This window comes from Aquila chrysaetos, chromosome 8 (genome assembly GCF_900496995.4).
Source record: "Aquila chrysaetos chrysaetos chromosome 8, bAquChr1.4, whole genome shotgun sequence".
Classification (NCBI taxonomy): domain Eukaryota; kingdom Metazoa; phylum Chordata; class Aves; order Accipitriformes; family Accipitridae; genus Aquila; species Aquila chrysaetos.
The window spans coordinates 2,570,045-2,588,881 of record NC_044011.1 but is presented as its reverse complement, the minus strand read 5'-3'; the positions used below and the strand labels follow the sequence as shown (position 1 = coordinate 2,588,881).

Below are 18,837 nucleotides of genomic sequence, written 5' to 3'. Positions count from 1 at the left end.
TGTTTGGGTTGATTAGTATTTTCTTCTATAGGTAGGCTAGCTGCACTCCATTTATATTAAAATTTGATATTAACATCTGTCACTGTAGTATCTAAGTGCCTTCTGCATAAAATCCAATATCAGTAGCAAATTCCCTAGCAAAATGTCTGCTTACAGAAAAATTCAGTGCAACATCAAGTATGGGGAGGTAATAGCTGCTGCCTTTACACACAGACACATTGCTTTGTTAATTTGTATGTGACTACCTGTCATAGGGAGTCAATCTTTTTTTCCCTACCGCTCTTCAATTAAGGATCTCAAAGCTTTTTCCTACAATATAGGGAAGTTGTTCATTCTAGTGAAGCAGGTAGCGTAGTCCTCCGTTTTACAGGTGGATGATTTATGTAGAGGTCATGTACTGAGGGCAAGAACAAGGAATTGGTCGTAGCTCTGGTAGTTTGGCCCCAAGACTGGTATTTCCAGTCTCCTCCTTGTATGCCCTCCAGGTGTGAAGTCTGTACATATCCAGCAGGCGTGTTCTTGCAGCAGGAATATGCCGCCTTGGCCCTAAATGATGAATCTGGCCTTAAACCCACAAAAGTGGTTTTTGGTTTTGTAGAGAACTTCAGTGGAAGGTGGGAACCAGGAGGAAACCTCTCACAGTGTAGGCAATAAGATTTGGGTTTAGAAATGTGTCCTCTTCACTAAAATCAGGCTCTCCTTCTCTTTTTAGGGGATGATCAGCACGATGTTGGCTTTGGACAGGACAGTTCTGATGAAAATCAGAGCTGGAGTTTGGCCCCTTCCATGACATCTGATGCTTCACTTCCATCAGACTTCCAGGATGATGGTAAGTCATTGATGCTTTTTGAAGTCATTGAGTGAAGAAAGTTGAAAGGTGAGTGTAATCTAGCATGACTTCCTTGTTGTCTTTCATCCATCTCAATGCAGGGGGTGGTTTTTGCTTTTTTTGTTGACTGGTACCTGTTTTGTCAATGACCATAAAATATTATGGTGATCCTGAATTTAATTTAGTATTGGTGAAGTTAAATGTATTTCTTTATCATCTTGGTGCAAACTGGAGTTCGTTGTTCTATTTTGGATTGACAACAGTGACGGAAAAGAGCAGAATTGGACCCGGCGGCTAGCGTTTCCCAAAGTTAACATGCGACTTTTGGGTACGTTTCTTCTTGGGTGCTTAGCCTCACGCTTTGAAGGGGCTGTGTCTTCTCAAACCTTGTCTCCCTCCACCCTTTGAAAACTAAGTGTCTTTAAAGTGCTTTGCTTTGGGGAACCTTTTTTAGGACCTTCTAGTGCTTGGGAATTTGGGGCTCCTTCTTCCTGTGAGCGTAGAAGCACTCCCAGCCGAGCGGTGGATGGGAGCTGGCATCCAAGGCCAACGGCACTTTCCAAAGCATTAAATGTCAGACGGGTTTTCTGGGCAAAGAGTTGCTGTGATGCTCACATCCGCTTGTGAGTGGTGGTTTAGGAGTGATGGATTTGTGATATGCGATTGAAATTGAAGTCTACAGAGCTGAGATTGTTCTGATCTTCTCAGGGGTTATCTCTGGGCCCTAGTGAAGGCTTGACTGCTCTTTGGTCTCAGATTCTCAATCTGCCGCTTCCCACAGATCTTGTTTCCTCCTCCTCTTTCACTTCCCTTGCACTTTCCCCCCATGCTTTCTTACCCCTCTGCCTTGTCCTTCCTCTTTCATTTTCTCTGCTTCCGTCCCTCCTCTTCCCCACCTCTCTCTGTTCAATGTACTCTTTCATGTCTACTCCCACTCTTGTTAGTGAATCAGCAGTCATCAGTCAAGAATACAAAGAAATGAGGATTTATTTGGGTTGAGGCCATAAGAGCCGATGGGCAACAAAGTTAGCTGCTTTGCACAGTGCAAACTCCAGGCATATCTGCTGTTATGTGTTGATTTGTGCTGTAAAATAAATGGCTTTGTTTAGACTGATTAGAGACAAGGTTGGTCTGATAGTTAACCAGTAATTGCAGCATGAAAAGAGGTGTGGAGTTTGGGATCGGTTGTTTTAAATAATCTGTGTGCTCAGATATGATGCAATTCTGCGGAGTGCGGCTGGAGAACGTGTGACAAGGATAATGGATGTTGGTCTAAATGGGACATGAAAGGGTGCTGAAGACCTCAAGCTTGGCCTCGTCAGGCGAGCAACGTCTCTATGAAGTCTAGGGTTTCTCCTGGCGTGTTTATTAAGCTTGTCTAAGGAGGTATTTGCTTTGCTAACTTTGAGTGGTAGTTTTTGGCAGCTTTAAGGGGCAGAGTTTGACATAACACTTGCAAGGTATGCAAACACTTGGCACCACTGGAAGTTTTCAGACACAGATGAAATGCCAGGTTCAATGGAAGGATGCCCAAATAGGTGAATGGCGAGGAGATTGATAACATAGAAAAATTGCATACTACAAAAAGGAGGGGAAAAAAGCTGGCATCGAGAGCAGTTACATTAAAATGAGGTGTTAGTTCTTGGAAGCTGGTAAGAGCGCTGAATAACAGCAAATCATGGGCTTGACTTTGTGTGTGTTCGTTCTGGATGAAAGTTGACCAATTTTAGCTGATTGGATGCAGGCTGTTGGTAGTATGAAACAGTGATATTAAAGGGAAAAAAGACTGAATGCAGGATTTTGGAACCTTCTCTTTGCCCTGCCATGGTTTGTAGGGGCATCATCAGAATGAATTTTTCTAGATATCTGCCAGTAGGATGGATATGCATCAGGGTTGTGATTTCCTCTGGGTTTTTGAATTTGTGATGACTTACTATCAGATTTTTTTGTGTACTTGGGGGATTGGGGGGTTGTTTTTTGCTTGCTTGCTTGTTTTCTTTACTTACTTTTTTCACTATAGAAGGTGAAGGCACAATGATTTTTTTTTTTATAGAAGGCACAATGATTTTTTTTTTTATAGAAGGCACAATGATTTTTTTTTATAGAAGGCACAATGATTTTTTTTTTATAGAAGGCACAATGATTTTTTTTTTAATAGAAGGCACAATGTTTTGGGGTTTTTTTTGGTTTTTTTTTTTTTTAAGGAATATGAAGTCAGTCACCTGAGAGTTTAAGCTGCTACTTCTGAGAAACGGATTAAGCTAAAGGGTGTGTCAAACAGCCCTGGTTTCTGAATTAGAACATCCTGTGGGAAAAGTAGAAAGTTTTAAGATTGCACGAACTGATTTTCATCTTTTCCGTTTGCCTTGGCTTCCCCGAGTGAGCACACTTCACTCTTACTGTGCCCCTTTTTGCTTCCACGCTTTCTTGTGCATTTAGCCAGCAAGGTCCCTGGAGCAGGCACCCTGCTCTGGTGAGTCAGTACAGAGCCTGGGTCACCGCGGACCCTCGGGGTGCTGCTGTCACACAGACGAGTGACCGAGAGCTGCTCCTTTCAGGCAGCACAGGTGGCTGATGCATGGAGGTAATCCATCTAGTTATAGCCAGAAGAATAAATTGGCCGGTTGTAGGAACATACTTATCATTCCTGTGGCTTTTTTCCATCCCTTCTTAGCCCTGTTTTGCAACAACAAGAGGTTATGTCCTTAGGTGCGAGCCCACAGCACTGTTAAAGGCTGCTGTCTCCTGCCTTCCTGAATTTCCCAATTTTATTAATTCAAAGTTTTAATGGAAGCAGGGCTCTGACTGGGATGATGCTCGCTTCTGCCTCTCTTTGCTATGAAAAATGGGGTGGTTTGGAGGCAGGGGAATGCCACCACTGTTCCTTTTGAACAGACTTTTCCTCACTTGCTCTGAACTTCTCGTGGGAATCGGAGAGAACCTTCAAAGTTGTCTCTGGAGGGAGCAAGAGGGACTGAGCAAGTTGGGGATGACTTTACTCAATGAGGCATGGCCCAGCTCTATAGGATCGTCCCTAATGAGTGATTAAGAAGCTAATGTTTGTACAGTGCTGGGAGGCTGGGAAGCACTGTGGAAGTGCTAAGTACTGTTATAAAGATAAGTATTTCTTAGGAGACACTTCCCATGTAATGTACTCTGCTCAGATCTCTTGAAGACTTTTCAAAAATGTTTTGTCTTTTAAACTGGTAGATCACTTAATTTGCCAGCATTTGTTCACTTAGTTTTATCGAAGGTAGATACCACAGCATCCTGAGGGGTAGGAGTTGTGCATCTTTAATACCTAGTGCTTCTAGATATTGCTTTATCAGTTGGGGTTTCCCCGTGGCTCCGTAGCGGTGCTTCTGCCATCATTGCAAAGTGTCTGATCTCTTGCTGGAAGGATGCTGAGCCAGGATCCAAATGATTCACTTGGTCTCAAGACGAGATCACACAGAGCTGAGGGGGTGAGGGCCACTGCGGCTTCTGTCCCCATGCCTGGCTATCGGCTGTACTGCTGCGTCACAACAACATAAGCGACAATATATTTTCTTTTATATTACACAGGTATCCGTTAGCACGTGGAAGGGAGCATAACTCACAGTGACAGGAATGTACTTTACGGGTTCTGTTAGGCATGGTCTCTGGGGTAAGAAATCTTGCCTCTGACTTCCAAGCTTTTTTCCATCATGTCAGCAGAGAACTTTGGCCAAACATACTTACAGCTCATTCAGCTGTGTGTGGTGTGGGGGTTTTGGTTTTTTTTTTTAAATATGTAAGTTCTGAGTGTCTTAAAATCAAATCCTTTACGAAAAATACCCTTTGATTTATAAAAATGGCTTTTATCTTAAAAGGTGTGGAGGGTGGTAGAGGAGATGGTACTTCACTGTGGCTTGGGGCGAAGCGGGGACACGGGTACAAATGCAGTGTGATACTAAAGGTTTTGAGGGGGTTAGAAACTGTAAAGAGGTGGCACGTCTTTGATCCATCTCCAGGTACTTCTTGAACTCATGTGCGTCCTGGAGAAGGCCCTGTTTGCTCATGTTTGGCCTTCTAGTACATAGGAATGGGTAGGGAAACAATAAAATACCAAAGTGAGTTTTGTATGTAACTCCTCAGAAACAAGATGCTGGCGAGCCAGCTTGCAAATCCAGGGGAGAAGTCTGTAAGCTTCTTCTAGAAGTTTCTTGCCTGGTCCATGGCAGCTTCCAGCCAGCTTCTGAACGGGCTTCTCTTTCAAGGTGTACTGTTTTCTCTCCTGGTGTTCTGGAGAACCGAATCCTTTCTCCTTGAAGTGTGGAGTGTTCTGAACAACACACGTTTCCCTGCTTTTAGGGAGTCCTTGCATCCAGAACTACAGCTTCTGCTTTTATTTTCCCTGTACTTCTCACACGCTTCTAAACTCTAATGAATCGCTTCCTAAATTATGGAATTCATTGCTTTAAAAATCCAGCCTGCAGGAATGTTTTCAGCGGCACCTTGAGGAGCTGGATAGGCGGGTGGGTGCGCAGGGCGCATCGTTGCAGGGTGCAGGTGGGTGCGCATCGGGCGGGGGGGGCGTGTGGGTGCGTGGGGCGGGTGGGTGCGTGGGGGGGGTGTGTGTGCGTGGGGCGGGAGGGTGCGTGGGGCGGGTGGCCGGGGTGTTGGGGGGGTGTACGATGCACAGGCTGGGTGCACCTCAGAGGTGCCAGCGTTGCGCAGGGAGCGTGTGGGTGGGTGTTGGGGGGGGGGGCTCGGTGGGTGGGGTGGGTGGGTGGAGTGGGTGGGCGGGGCAGGGGGGGGGGCCGGCGCGGCGGCGGCGGCAGCAGAGTTCTGCAGCGCCCCCTTGTGGCGCAAAGCGGCGCCGCTCCCGCGGGGCCGGCGAACCGCGCGTGGGCGCCTTTTGCTCTCGTTGTTGGGTTTTTTTTTTTTTTTTTTTGTGATAAAAACACGCCCGACAAACGAAACAAACCCACCCCAGCCCCCCAATCTCCAAAATAGGGGGTTCTGCAAATGTCTTCTCCCCACCGCGGGAGCTCCGACAGCTCCCTGGGGGCTTCGGTGAAGCCCTTGTGTCGATGGAGTGACAGCGGATCTCTGCTTTTTCCAAACCAAAAGTGGAAACTGTGGTTTTCTTCCCCAGCTGCAGCCTGATGTCTGCTGCGCTGGGATAAACATGATGGAGGGGAGGGTAGCGTGGCCTGGGGCTCTCAGCCTGCGCTGTGGCCCAAAGGAGCCACTTGCCCAAATGCTGCTGAATTTCAGGTGCAATAATAAAGTGCATGAAATAAAATGCAGACTAAGAACTGTTTCAGCAATGCTGAGTATCTGTAAGTTCGATAGTCTGTATAGATCAAATCCTGAATGCCCGCAGATGAGTGGAAATGCCTCTTACGCTGGAGTTGAAAGCTTTACATTTTTTCTCTTCAAATACCATTAGGAGCAATTATCTCTGCCTCCCCGATGTCCAGAGATGTCTTTTGTTGCTTTTGACCGGGTTATTATAAACTTGCTGTTGATGTACTTTTAAGCCTTATGAAACGGCGTGGGAAACATTCGGGGAGCGGGTTTGTGACAAGTGCGATTGCCATTGAAGGTTTCTCCTGCCTTGTTTCCTTTCTGATCTTGGGCATCGTCCAAACGAGCCCAGGGAGTGAGAGGTTAAAACACGGATCAGTTATTTCTCCTGATTCCTTACCACGGCTTCGAGCAGGTTTGACCAGTTCAATGTCAGTTTTGCCAAGGGGAGGAGAACAGGCACGAATCCACATATAAGAAAACAACATGTTTTCTAAAAACTACCTACTTATACTGTGTGACATTTTGTAAAGAAATCAGACTCCCTTAAAGCGACTGAGCTCATGTTCTTTGATTTATCATTTTCTGAATGGAAATGCACCATAACATTAGTGCTTTCAATCCCAGTGTGATAATGTCTCTGGCATTGTGCAAATAAGTTCCTGGAACGGTACTCTGGCTGGTCAAAAGGTTTGGCTATATTTTATACAGAGCAACTTGGTTCACCTCTGTATTAAGGATTATTTGTTCGGGGTGGAGAGGAGGAGGGTGGGTTGCTTGCAGCCTGCCAGAAATAGATGCATAAATTATAAGGAGAGCTCAGACCTTTGTAGAGAACAAGCAGCAGTGAGAGTGATGCTACCAAGATTTTCAGCTTTCATTTAAAACAAACAAAAAACCCCAACCCAAAGTGGCTTCATGTTCTTGTTTGGGATTTTACAGCTGCAGGAAATTGCGGTGCAAGTAATTGCTGCAGAAATGCTATCTGACTTGTGGCCGCAGCTTCCATCAGCCAGGCACGTCGAGCTGTAGATGCTGGTCCTGAGGGCAACCGACTGAGCCTGCAGTTTTGTGGGTGCCCGTTTTGAGCTCCAAGTCCTTTTTCCTCAAGCTGAAGACATTTGGAAGTTGGTCTGAGAGGCTGTTCTTGTGCTAAGGGTGTCTGCGGAAGAGCGGGCGATTGCAAGTGCCTTCTGCCTTGTCTCATCTCCCCCTTATCTTCCCCTGCACCCCGTAAAAGCAGTTCTTCTTTATAAAGTGTTGAAACGTAACACGCTGGCACTGACTGACGGGAGGACCAGAGGGCGAGACCCTGCCGATGCTCAGCCTGTGCGGGGTCGGCAGCCCAGATGTCTTAGGAGCGTCCTGTCTGGGGGTTCCTTAGAGCTTTTTTTTGGACGTAATCCTGACACAAACCAGATCGGGCCCCAAAATGTTTTGGTCCAGCCTATTCCTTAAGCTCCCACATCTAAATGGGATGCAATTTCATGGTGGTTATTTGCAATTGAGGACTGTCAACCTCAGGATTCAAGTGCTGGCTTTAAAAGCAGGAGTTGCTTTTACACAAAATAATGTGTTTGTGATTTGGTCTTTGGGTGTTGCATGCCTCGGTTTGTGGTTTGGAAGCGGGTTTCTGCTCAACCGCTGGGATGTTTGTTTGTTCTTTAAGCTGAGATTCTCAAGTAATTCCTTGATTGCAAGAGCCCTTAAGAAAAACAAAAATGTTATGAAAGATGTGGTGTAAAATCTCAGCAGTTTGGTGGGTCTGTGGGGCCCCAGACAGGAGTTATAATTGAAATTGCTTAGAAGTCAGTGAAATGCCGATAACTTATTAATGTGGCTTTTCTAAAGCAAAAATCCTGCCTTCTTCACTGTTTGCCGACAGGGAAAAAGCATAATTAAAGTTTCTTTATATTGCTTTATAAGTGCAGGATCAGATGAATAGATTTATTTTCCGTACCTAGAGGACAGTCTTTAACGACAAGGTGTTATTTGGATTTTTTTAGTAAGCAGCTTAACAACAGTGAGCTTGCATGAAAACAAGGAGCGTTGGCTTATGATCGTAGCTTAAAATTAATTGCAGCGGAGGATGCCCTCAGCCCGTAGATTATTTCAGCGGGAGCGGGGGGCTCGGAGCACGGGCGCCTTTGAGCCGATGCTGTCGGGTGCGTGGTCCCGGGTGGCGTGGCAGCTGTCAGGAGCCGGGATGGAGCTTCCTCTCGTGGCGAATTGCATGTTCCTCACGTCAAACACATGTGAATTATCAATGCGCAAGTTACTGTTGCGTTGGGGGCTGGGATAACTTACGCACCCGCCTCCTAAAGGCCTTTTTATTCATGAGTATGTAAATCCAAGGCATAAACGCTTTGTGTCTCTATATTCTCCCCAGCAGAGGGATCAATATGCAGGAAATGGAAGTTAACAGAGTGTCGGGGTGGAACTTCATTACAGGGTCTCTTCTGTCCTTTTTCGAAAGAGAGTGATTCTAGATTCCTAAATTAACAGGCGATGCAACATCTCATTACTGACCTGCGTGGGGTTTCCTCTGTAGGAAGGATGCTCGGAGGGCAGGATGGTGGAAGAGGAGGTGCCAGTTTTGGGTCTGCCGGTCGGTGCCCTGTGGCCATGCAGAAACAGCCTTGGGATGCCCAGAGCCCCTGGCTGGCACCAAGGTCCTCGCTTGGACTTGGGAAATGGGCGTTCGCCCTTGTCGAAGTGCCAGGGGTTGAGCGTGATTGGCACCTGTAGTGATGGGGTTACAGCAAATCTAGAATTGACATTCTTTCACCAAATATATGAATAGTAAGATGAAATATTTGGTGGGTTCTGCATACGTGCTTCAACAGGAACAAGGGTAAGAGATGCTCTAGATCGTGCACTTGAAATGTATTGAGGTTATAGCAAAGATTTGGGTTTCTTTTTCTTTTGTATTAGAATTTTGAGCGTAACGAGGTCGTTAGCAGGGGAAGGTGGCTCTTCCTCTGCTCGAATAACAAGATGACTTGTCTGAAACCAGGGTAAACTTGTCTTCATTCACCTGTGGGACATGTTTGCATGACAATTTGAGGACAAAAAGGCAAACACACATGTACTTTCCCCATGTTCCTGGCACATGTGCACACAGAGCCTTGGGGCCCTTCTCCCTTGGTGGGGAAAGCAAGGTATGTTCTGAGTAAAGATGGCCTCATCCCACAAACCTCTTCGGAGTATTGTCTGCTCACCTGGGTGGAACTGGTTGTGGGAATAATGATGATGGTACCCGTATCTTGCAGGATCAATCTTGAAACACTAACAAGTCCTGAAATACAAAATTCCCAGCTGAGAGAAATGGTCTGGACAGCAATAAAAGCCCCTGCTATATATACATTAACACACACTAAACTACTACAGACTTTGTTCTGACTTAAGCATGTGTTTAAATGTGTGATTCAATGTGAGCCACAGGGAATACCTTAAATTATTACTCGGGTTATGTAGTGCTGAAAATCACTATGTGCAAAAATAAAGGCACTGTCCTGAAGAATTTAATTTAAAGACTGGTTATAATAAATTCTAAAATGAAATGCATTAAAGGACAACTGGAGGGAAGAAAAGGCCTCATTTTTTTTTTTTTTCTTTTTTTAAATTTTTCTTTTAATTTCTTTTATTTCCCCTTTAAATGTAAGGAGTCAAGTATAACTTTATTCAGCAAGCTTCTCCCCAGAGCTGTTGTACCTGCCGGTGGGTTTACTCAAAGAGGCTACGTTGGATGTTCTGTCATTGTCATTTTGCACAAAGGCATTTTGTGTGTGCACATGTGTATTTTAAAGAGTAGCTTTGTTTAAGGCTTACGGTGATGAACTACTTCTTAAAACAAGTTAAACTTTTATTGTTTAACCCCCGGAGAGATGTGGCAGTTGAAAGAGATTGGGCGTCCAGATTGATTTTTGGTCCGTGTTGAAGGGTGGCTGGGAGCGTGCGGACGCGTACCTGTGTGCAGCGGGGGCAGAGCCGGTGGGGCATTGAGCAAACGCTGGGACTTCTTCTTCTAATCCAGTGTCACGGGAAGAGCAGCCGAAACAATCGGCATCATCCTTCACCCTGATAATGCTTTCTCACCAACTAATAGCTCCTTGTTCATCAAGGAAACGAATGTGTGCGGAGGTGACACGCTCTTCACCCACTGCTCTTTGTTCTAGGGTCCTCCAGACTGATTGTATCAGCTCCAGCACTGACAAATATCCCCCCAAACTTTAACACTATGTAAAATTGAGTTATGGGGTTTTAAGGTTAGACTCCTCTGGCTGAAGGTTGATTGTCTCCGAGAGATAAAGGAATCAGTACTCAACAATAACAAAATCTTTGCCATAGGATAATGCCTGTTATTGAGCTCACAGCTCTCTTTATTTGGTTACAAAGCTTCACCCCTATTTTTTTTCCTGCACTCATAGGTTAAAGTGGGAGCTGCTGTTTGAAATTGGTGAATTGCTGCTGTTCTTCTATCCACCCTCACCCTGTGCTTGAACAAACACTCTGGCAGATAGATCAATTCCTTGAAACATCCCATCACCCAGGGCTGTGTCTCTGTAGCTGCAGTTTTAAACCAAGTTGCCCTGGCAATGGCACCTTCCCAGCAGCGAAGCAGGGCGAAGGTGCTGCTGGCGCTTGGGTAGCCTTTGGAGAAAGAAGCCTTGACTGCCTTGTCTGGACAATCCCAAAGAGCTTGCCAGGCAAATCAAAGAGTAGCAGGAGGAGAGCATTAGCCTGGTTTTACAGTGAGATTCATCCATTGGAGTGGAGGAAATAATTCTCATTGAGCTGGGGCCGATGTGGAGTGCAAGTGGCTTGAGTCAGGTCCAATGAAGAGGCTCTGGTGTAGGTGGCAATCGCATCTTAAAGCCTTGGAGCCCCAAAGACCTCGCTCAGATTCTCTGGCCAAAGAACTATTTTACATTTAGTAATGAGACTTGGCTGTCTGCTGTAAATGAAAATGGTCTGGCATCGCTTTGCAGAGGATCAAAGCATGAACAAAAATGATGGAATTTGGGGGAAGAAATCGGAAGTTTATTTTAGCTTCAAACTGATCGTATTTGGGGCAAAGGCACTCAGCACTGAGTCAGTCTTATGTTGAGGGCAACAAGAGCCTGCCAAAAGAGATGCCTAGGAGGGGCTGTGCTAGCGGTGGGTGAAGAAGTCACAAAAACCAAGGGAGGACAGAATTTAGTGGAGTGAAGCTCTCTGTACTCTCTGAACTCCTTCCAAATACTCGAAGCACTCTGCCTTTCCTGATAAACACCTGATGCATGAGGTGCGTGGAGAGGACGTGCATGATAGGGATGAACTTTTCTTGAAGATTTGGAGCAGGCAGGCAGCTGGTGTCAATTTTTGAACATATATATATATAGGGTGGTGCTCTCCACCCCCCATAACTTGTGTCTCTGTTTTACCCGCTTTTAGTTACCTAAAAAGACAGAACTCTGCTGTCCCCCAAAGGCTGTGAGCATCTGCAGGAGAGGTCTTTGGGTCAGCAGAGCTTTCAAGTCTACCCTGATTTCTGTGTCCTTAAGCTTCATCCATATCCTTACGCTTCAAAGCAGACCTGATTGTTCCAGGGAGCTGTGGGCTACAGGATGAGTTCAGAGATCCTCTGACCGTGGAGGGAAATGGTTTCCATCCTGTTCCCCTGTGCCCCCTTCACGTGGTCAGTGTATTAGGTGTGAGTTCCCAAGACTTCAGGACAGATCCCGTGTTGGGGTTTAGCCTGTGTTGATGGTGCATCATTGCTGGAAGCAGCCTACTATTACCCTGACTCCTCTCCTCTCTCAGCGGTAGAGGTCCCTTCACCTGAACAGACCAGGGGATCTGATAGAACAGCTTGTATCTTGGTGACCCACCATATGCTGCTGCTTTTTAAGTGGACCTGTCCAATTTATTTTTGAGATCCTCAATTACATTGCAAATTCTTATTTTCTCCCTTTTTACTCCATAACATTCCCTGGTACTGGATGTGCTCTGGATTACTTTTTTGTTACCCTAGTTTATTCTTTAGTAGGATGAATCTCATTTTATTATTCTATCCATATTCCTAACCTTTCTGTGTCCCCTACTATTATTTCCTCTGCTTTCACTTGATATTTGCATTACCACCTAATTTAGTATCTTCCTGCTCATTGAATTAATGGACTGTTTACTTGCCTTAGATAAAACGGGGACTAATACCCTGCAGTACCCCAACACAGACGCTTCTCCCCCACGTGACAGAAAGCCATTTATCACCAGCTTTTGTCTGTGGCCCTTGGGCCAATTTTCAGTCTGTGACGATTGCTTCTATCCAAGCTGAGGTAAATTAATTTTTTCAGTGAGATTTGCTGTGGCACCACATCAAACGCTCAGTAAAGTCTCTAGATATATTGCATCTTCCACATTACCCTTCGTCTGCTAATTTTGTAGCTTGATCAGAAAGGCTGACCGTATGTGCCTAAGGTCATTTGCTCTTTACAAACCCAAAGGTGGCTTGTTGCTAAGGCGGCAATTATTGCCTAGGTGCTCATAAAGTAATTTAGTCCCTCTTTGATTTTTTTTTTTTAAATCTGTTCTGTTATTTTATGAGTGTGACATTAGATTTGCCAGAGCATTTTTCAGCTTCACCTTGGTATTGTATTTTTAAACTTTGGTGCTACCTTTGATTACTGCCCTATCGGTATTTTAGTCCTCCGCTATGATTAGAAGGAAAGGCCAGTGGCTTGGTAAATTTGGGAACTTTGTTATCGTAATCCCTGTAAGACTGCATGCAAATGGAGATTGGTGGGAAGCACAGCCTTAGAAGTACAAAACAAAAAATGGGTACATTTGTCTACCCCTTTCCATGCTCACAGCCCTGCCCTAGCTCTGGTCTAGGAAGCCCATGGCTACCCGAGTAATCTCTATAGCCATCAACTATAGTCAGAACATGACTTTGGCTCATTCGAGTTGTAATGGCATCTCCCAAGTAGGTGAGAAATCTTCGCTGCCAACTTTTAGCTATGTTTGTCATCTAGTGGACGTCAGGGTAGTGACACTCCTCTTAAGATGGGGTTTCCAGTTTGCTCTCTGCCAAGGTTGATTTGAAATTGCTGTATTTTCATCTGTAGGTGGAAATTTCACGTCTGCTTTGAGTGTCTCCCTGGATCTGCTATGTCTGCTGAACCAGATCCATCACCTTCAATTATTCTGTTGGAGAAAAGAATGCATCTTATTTTGAATCAAGGGAAAATTTTGTATCCTTCCTCCAATCTAGGAAAAATCTAGTTGGGGAAAAAAAAAACAAACAAACACAAGCTTTTCTTTTCAAATGCAATTGGAATAAGTTGATCAGAAATGCTTCAATTTTATATTTAATGTCTTGCAAAGCCACTTTTAATTTGTTTAAGACCACCCCCCCCCAACAAACAGAAAAGGAAAGCAAGAAGATTGAAAACGACACAAACTTTTACGATGGAAAACTAACCAGCCCTACCAAGGGAAACTAAGGCCAGACAATATCGGTATTTGAATATTCTCTTTTCCTACTTTTCTTTGATATGCAAACTTGCTGCTGATCAAAGAACTCTGGGAGGAAGAGGACAATAGTGCAGATCATGGTGACTTTGGGTTTTGGTTCCTCGGTTTGATCCCGTGATGGCTGGGGTAGGCTTGGGGACGGGACGAGCACTGCTTTCCTCCCCTCCCCCTTGGTCTTCCCGTTCAACCCCTGAATTCACAGATCAGCAGGGGAGCTGAGCTGTCTGAGCCAGGGGCACAGGCACAAGCCCTGAGGTTGCAGAAACTGCCATAAAATGGCTATAGCTCTGCTGTCTACAAAGCCTCCATCCCTCCTGGGTACCCCAGTATGCTAAATCTGTGGGTTCAGGCTTGGGGCAGGTGGTAGGATTTGCTCCTTTAATCTTCAGTGTCTATTTATTACAGTGGAGCTCCAGGGCATCTGAGCATGGCCTTTCTTGCCAAGAGACCATAACAAATGGATGCACTACCTCTTTGACACAGAACCGGGGTTTGCGCACCACCTATCTGCGCGATTCGGTGCTGGCTCTTTCTGTCTCCGCTTCTTCTTTTGTTGTGGTGCTTATAAAACTAAGAGGGAGCGGGAAGGGATTTGAATGCAAAGAGCAGCTCCGGTTGACCGTCCACACCTGCCCTCCCCTTCGTTTCCTGGCCAGTCCTGCGTTAATTTGTCATGGGGGGGGGATGCTCACCTTGTGGATGAGAAAATGCTCTGCCCCAGGCCATGGGACCATGACTTAGAGTAACCCTTTTCCCTTTGTTTACTCTTAGGTATTGAACCCTTTCGCAATTGCTAATTATTTTTCAATTGCCCAAGACAAATGAGAAGGTTAGGGAGGTGCCATTTCTCAGTGACCCTGCCTGTCAATTGCTGTGACTCTTTATTAATGTTGGAGCTGGTTTTGTTAGATTTTTCTTGTTGGTTTTAAAGAATAAGAGGGAAATATCTTGAATTGCAGAGGTAATTTAAGCCTTTCTCTGTCTCTGAATGCCATCAGAAATTAGCAGGCTAATGACACTGGTGGGGACTTCCATCCTCTCATTGTAACTTAATTTTATTTTTAAGGGAAAAACTGTCCTCAAGAAGGTAGGGTTCCACAGTAAACCTCAACCTTATCCAAGAAGGTACAACAGCCTTGTCCTAGTCTTCTGGAAGATAATTTCATTCTTATTGCAGTGATATTTTGTGGTACTACCCCAGTACCAAAGCTGTTTTGCACCAAGGTGCAGCTCTGAAGGGCTTGCAGTTCGAACAGGCAAACAGACGAGGTAAAGGATGACAAGGGGGCTGATGTTAGAGGAGTGCGAAGAGATTTGACTCCAACGCGCTAGCTGTTAATGGCGGACCAGGATCAACCCAGTGCCCTTGAACTTTCCGTTGTAGTTTGGGAGGGTGAATTAGGGGGTGAAAAACCAGCAGCGTGATGCGCACGTGAGTCGTGGCTTCGCCTTACTGACTCTATTGAAGCTGAAAATACCGTTTAGCTGAAAACCTTGATTCTTGGCAGCTGAGTGACCTTGGCTCGCAGGCGAGGTGCTCCTCACTTGGATTTGGAAGAAGAGGGGACCGCGGGGCCACCCAGACCCCAATTCTTTGTGTTTATGTTCTCAATGCAATCACCTTGCTCTGGAGTTACAGGAAACATTGGCTTCAACCTCCGTGTCAGAATTCCCGTTCCCTGGTAGCGTAAAGCTTTTAATCCACATCTGCAAACAGGCCAGGCTTCCCTGGAGGGGGTCTGTGATGTGGGGTGTTGCTGTGGGGGGGTCCGAGGCTGCTCCCTGAACCCACGTGCTCGTAATGGGTCATGGGTGCACGCTGCGTGCGCTTCCAGGGGGGACTGTTCTTGGCAGCCTTTTGCGGAGCTGAATCTCCTGGTTCCCTATTGAATGGGGGAGCTTGAAAAAAATAAAAAACCCCTGCGCTTTTCAATGCGAGATGTATTTCGCAGCCTGTCTCCAGGCAGCTCGCAACCCAAAGGGCATCACCGAACACGCCAGCAACCAAATAGCAACTGGGGGGAGGGAACAGGAGGACAGAGGAAGATGGAAAACCTCCTATACAATAATTAGAATAAAATTGGGGTATCAAGAATACAGGGGTCAGCTTCTGTTCACACCAATATGGCTTTCACCTTGTAGAGAAAGGCCTGCACCAGGTAATTAGGTCAAGTCAATGATTATATATCTTTAAGCGAAGTGGAAGGGACTGTAATTGTGATGAAATTTGTTTGAAGAGGGAAAGCATGGGGAATTTTGTTTAAAGGTAACGAGTTCAAAGGGTAAATGAAGTTCAAGGTTCAGTTCCTGTTCACTCCTAAGGAAAAAAAAAAAAAAAAAACCCACAACAACACCCACGCACACCAAGCAGCCAATATTTCTATCAGACGAGTTGCTTTATCTTTTGGGGAAGGGAATGGGATCATATCCCTGTAGGAAAACTGGAATTAAAACAGTGACAGCTCTTTAATGGGGCTTTCTTTCTTTAGGAGCCAACAGAAGGGTAAACCTTGTGTAATGTTTTTTTTTTCCTAGTTGGTTTATTCTTCCCCTCGGAGCGCGCTGCCACATGCAGCCACCTTGCATGCAAATCGGTGACATCCCGAGAAGGGCCTTGCTTGTGATATGCAAATACCCACTTTGTTTACAGGAACTTTTCAAGAGAGGGGAAGGCAGCTGGGCCATGAACGGTGGGGAAAACTGCCCATCTTGGGGCATTTAACAGGATTTTAATTCCCATAAATGTTTTTGGTGGAATAAAAATGCGTTCCTATTCACGCTTCTGAAATGGTCTGTTTTCCTCCCAGTAAATATGCGACTTCTGTCGATGCTAGTGGGTGTTCTGGTTTGATGGAGGGCAGGAGCGGATTTCCTTGTAGCCTGGCTGGGAAGCGCTCGGGTGTTCTTGGACCTGGGAGAAAAGGGCATAAGAAAAAAATAGTCACGGCTGCCCTTGCAAGTGGTTGTTTTTAAATTGCACGTGTAGATGTAGAAAGGTGGGCTAATAGTTATGATACAAGTCAGGATCTCCGGCTTCTTCCTCGCAGCATCGTTGTGTGATCTTGAAAATGGTTTTGACTGTGGTACCAAATATTATCTGTAAGCCAGCAGTGCATCAGTTCTTGGGGGGCTGGAGCCCCGCTCTTTGCTCTGGCTGTGCCGGACTCCCGCGGTGCCTTGGCCACCGCTGGGCTGTGAATGTGCAGTGCCAACGTTTGGGCCCAAAGAATTTTTCAAGGGATGCTTGGGGGTTGCTCTGCAGGAGGGTTTGGCTGTGCTTCTTGTCCCCTTTTCTCTGTGGAAACAAGGAGGCGTTCGTGGTGGTGGTGATCGTGCTGTTTTTTCTCGCATGGGTGTTGAGCCTCGTTGCTTTTTTTTCCTAAGGGCTTAATTGTAGGACACGGGGCTCATTCTGAGCACAAAATAATGTTGTTTGACCTCACCTTGAAAGTAAACCACAGAAGTTTAGCGCTCCCCTCGCTTGAAGGGGAAAAGTACCAAAGCAGCTCCCCAGGAAACCTCTAAATTGGGTAGAGACAAGGAGCAGCCCCCAAACATCTTGGTGCGTTAATTAAAGCTCTCCGCGATCCTGCTGGCTTCGGTGCTCGCACGGCGCTGACCACACGTGAGCGTGGCACCGGCGCCTGGTTTTGGGGACACGCCACGGAGGAGGACATGGTGACAGGGGGTGACGTGGGTCCTCATCCATCCCTGCTCGGCGTGAGCAGCACCCATGGGCTGGTGACCAGAGCCGGGATTGGGGAGGGGTGGCTGGAGCAGGGGGGGAGGAGGACAGAGCTTCACCTCTGCTGAACCCGAGCCGCAAATGTTTCCAGCCTGGCAAAATTTAGTAGAAGTTCAAGGAACAACATTGCAACGATATTAATGACCTCAAAGGGCATGCAAAGTTCAGAGTTCGCCTTCTGTTTACACCGCTGTTCCTTTTCTCCCTTTTCCTATTGCACCCGTCCTATCTTCTGTATAAATTTGATGTCATCGGCTGCTGTTAAGATCTGTTTTGTGACATTTCAATCTGGTTTAGGTTTTTTTTTGCCCCCCCCCCCCCCCCAGAAAAATATACAGCGGTTTTGTGTGGATAATAGAGGGCGAAGGGTGGGTGTTGGGGTGGAGGGTCCGTGGGGGAGCAGGGTGCTCTCGTGAGCAGTTCAAGGTTCACTCTTTGTTCACATGTAATAAAAAGTCTTCAGTTATCAGGTATTTAAACCCAAATCAGCAGTTCCATATCCGTAACCTGAGCTAAGTGTTCCTCCATCTAATGGCCGTGCGGCTGTCGTTTGCAGCGAGTTGGGTGACACTCGATTTGTACTCGGTGACGGGAACAGATGGGTCTTCATTGTGAAAGCCCGCCTGTATGCAAATGTGAACGGAGTTTCACCCGCGCCCGCGCCTGACCTGACCACGCACAGGCATTTACCCAGCGCGCTCAGCCGGGGGGGCGGCCAAGGGCGATAAAAAATGGCACTCGGATAGTACCAGCGGCAGGTCAAGTTTACCATCCGTCTTTCAGCGGGACCGAGATGGCAACACAGTTATTTAGTTTCAGTGTTGATGTTGGTTGCAATAAACTCCATCATTTCACCTGTTTATGAACCCAACCTCGTACCGGTTTCTCTGCAAAAAAAAAAAAGAAAAAAAAAAAGCAAACGAACACGGGCGATCGGCTCCTTGTTTCTGCTGGGATGAGGAAGGGTCCTGCTCTCTGATGGGGTTTCTTTCTCTCTTATTTGATCCCGCAGTCCGCGTCATTACATTTTTCCTTCCCCCCCCCCCCCCGGCCCCGCACTTTGTATTTTGAGGTTTTGTTTATTTCTTCAGAAGAAACAGAAACCCGTCTGTGCCGAAATGGGCTTTTTTATTATTTAAAAATTGAGAAAAATGATAATTGATGCCAGAATAAACAAGCAGCATTTTAGGCATCGGTTAACAGTTTTGCATGTACATAGGCGGTATACAATATATAATAAATCTTACCATTTAAATGTGCAACCCTTCATTAGAGTGAAAATATGAACAGCTGTAATCGCACATTTACGCTGGTGACAGAGAAAAATCTGGTTACAGTTGTAATTTTTCATGCTGATGAAGAACTGGGAGCAGGTTCGAACACTGATTCTGTAACTGGGTGGAATTTTATTCCTCCGTCCCCACTTTCCCCCCCCCACCTCCCTCTCCCCCCCGCCGCCTCTCCCCAGCCA

At 46.0% G+C, this 18,837-nt stretch overlaps 1 protein-coding gene across 1 annotated transcript in view; it reads left to right on the top strand.

Moving 5' to 3' along the window:
- SKAP1 (src kinase associated phosphoprotein 1) overlaps nt 1-18,837 on the top strand; it is a 158,207-nt gene that overhangs the window by 30,561 nt on the left and 108,809 nt on the right. Inside the window, exon 4 of the mRNA XM_030023616.2 lies at nt 713-829. Coding sequence (XP_029879476.1) covers nt 713-829 — 117 coding nt within the window. The remainder of the gene's footprint in view (nt 1-712; nt 830-18,837) is intronic.